The sequence below is a fragment of the Cajanus cajan genome, chromosome 2, assembly GCF_000230855.2.
Source record: "Cajanus cajan strain Asha chromosome 2, NIPB_CcT2T_4, whole genome shotgun sequence".
NCBI classification, from domain to species: Eukaryota; Viridiplantae; Streptophyta; class Magnoliopsida; order Fabales; family Fabaceae; genus Cajanus; species Cajanus cajan.
In genome coordinates, this window is record NC_138518.1 from 75,862,834 (window position 1) to 75,864,386 (window position 1,553).

General features: G+C 37.6%; 1 protein-coding gene across 1 annotated transcript; it reads right to left on the minus strand.

Annotated features, from left to right (window-relative positions):
- Positions 1 to 243: 243 nt before the first annotated feature.
- LOC109806664 (uncharacterized) lies at positions 244 to 1,277 on the minus strand. Its single transcript, XM_020369137.3, has 2 exons — positions 589 to 1,277; positions 244 to 449 (listed from the first exon to the last, which is right to left on the minus strand). Exons 1-2 carry the CDS (start codon positions 1,192 to 1,194, stop codon positions 444 to 446), a joined length of 612 nt encoding a protein of 203 aa, XP_020224726.1. The 5' UTR covers positions 1,195 to 1,277; the 3' UTR covers positions 244 to 443.
- Positions 1,278 to 1,553: the final 276 nt, after the last annotated feature.

The window sequence follows — 1,553 nt, forward strand, 5'->3', positions numbered from 1 at the left end:
AGATTATTAGTAACCCCCATGTCACCATAAAAACAACCAATCCATCAACCCTAATTAGATATAATCGTTCTAAAAATATTTATGGACCCATATTAATGATTATACATTTAACTTTATGATAATTCATTGTATTAAAATTGCTTCTAACGTAAATGTTCCAGAACACAAATTAATTCACCTAAACACACTTTGAACTAAAATCAATTTTGCATAATTAAGTTTCGTCAAACAATTTTACAAACATTAATCCAAAAGCATAGGATAGCATCTATTATTCATCATAAGATACACAGCAAAGTGAAATATTGAAATTATTTCTCCCAACTATATTGGGTACAAGAATAGCATCATCAAATCGTAAACACACTGATTATTAGTAAGGATATTCTTTCCTTTCCTTGACCAAGCTTTGTTTATTTGCGTCCTGTTTGCAGCTGCTCATTTCATTTCTGCAGACGCAATCAGAAACAGAAGTCAAGATTCATCTATGAAACAAACAATCTTGTTCTAACCCAACATGCATTCAACGTAAAAAGATTTTTTAGGATAGACTCTCTTGCATTTAAGTGCACTTAGTTACCTACTTACCTTTGTCTTTGGACACTTCTCATTGTCACTTTCGCTATCACTGCTACTGCTGCTGCCTCCTCCTTCATTGTTGTTATGGTGGGACATACCATTCTTAAACCTCCGGAACAAGTTCATATCCTTCTTATTGTTCAGCTCTCCATTCTTCTTCCCATGAGTTCCAAAACATGTTGTAATGGTACCATTAGGAGAAGGGTTCTCATTAGTATGGGTGATTTGTGCTTGGACCACGGTAACTGTGATCTGTGTTTTGGAGACTCCATGTTTTTTGTCGTGTTGGGTCTGAGTTTGGCTATAAGAGTGAGTCTCTGTCTTGGTTCCATTGTGGCCCTGCGACTCAACCTGAGTTTGGCTATAGCACTGAAGTTGATTTTGGTTGTTGCCATGACGGGCTTGGTGCCCTTTGAAAGCCTTGCTAGTTATCTCAGATAACTTTTGGCTGAACGAACTGTGTTGGCTTTTGGGTTGGCACATTTCAACTGTGGTATTGGGTTTGTTGTGGCATTTTGGATGGTTAGCTTCAACTGTGGCATTGGGTTTGTTGTGGCATTTTGATTGGCTAACTTCAACTGTGGTTTTGGGTTTCTCACACTGAGCAGAAGCCATTGCAATGTTTTGCTTTGCTTAGATGTGTTTTGTTTGTTTCCTTGCAGTTGCATGGTAGTGTATTGAGGGCCTTTTATTGGCATGCATAGACGAGAGTGAGGCTCCTCCCCTCCCCTCGTAGTGGAGAAATAAAATAACAATTCAATTATGCTTTCTTGAAATATGGTCTGAATAAAAGTAGCCTAATCATTTTATCAATAGTCAGAAAACGGAACTTATTCTCTGCGTCCCTCCACAACGTATCAGAAAATAAATTAAGAGCAAGAACCTAATTTGATGGATCATAGATCACACAGACACGTTGAGTAGGTTCCCACTCAATTTGTGGACCAAGAATTCAAGAAAAGAAAAGCCAATAT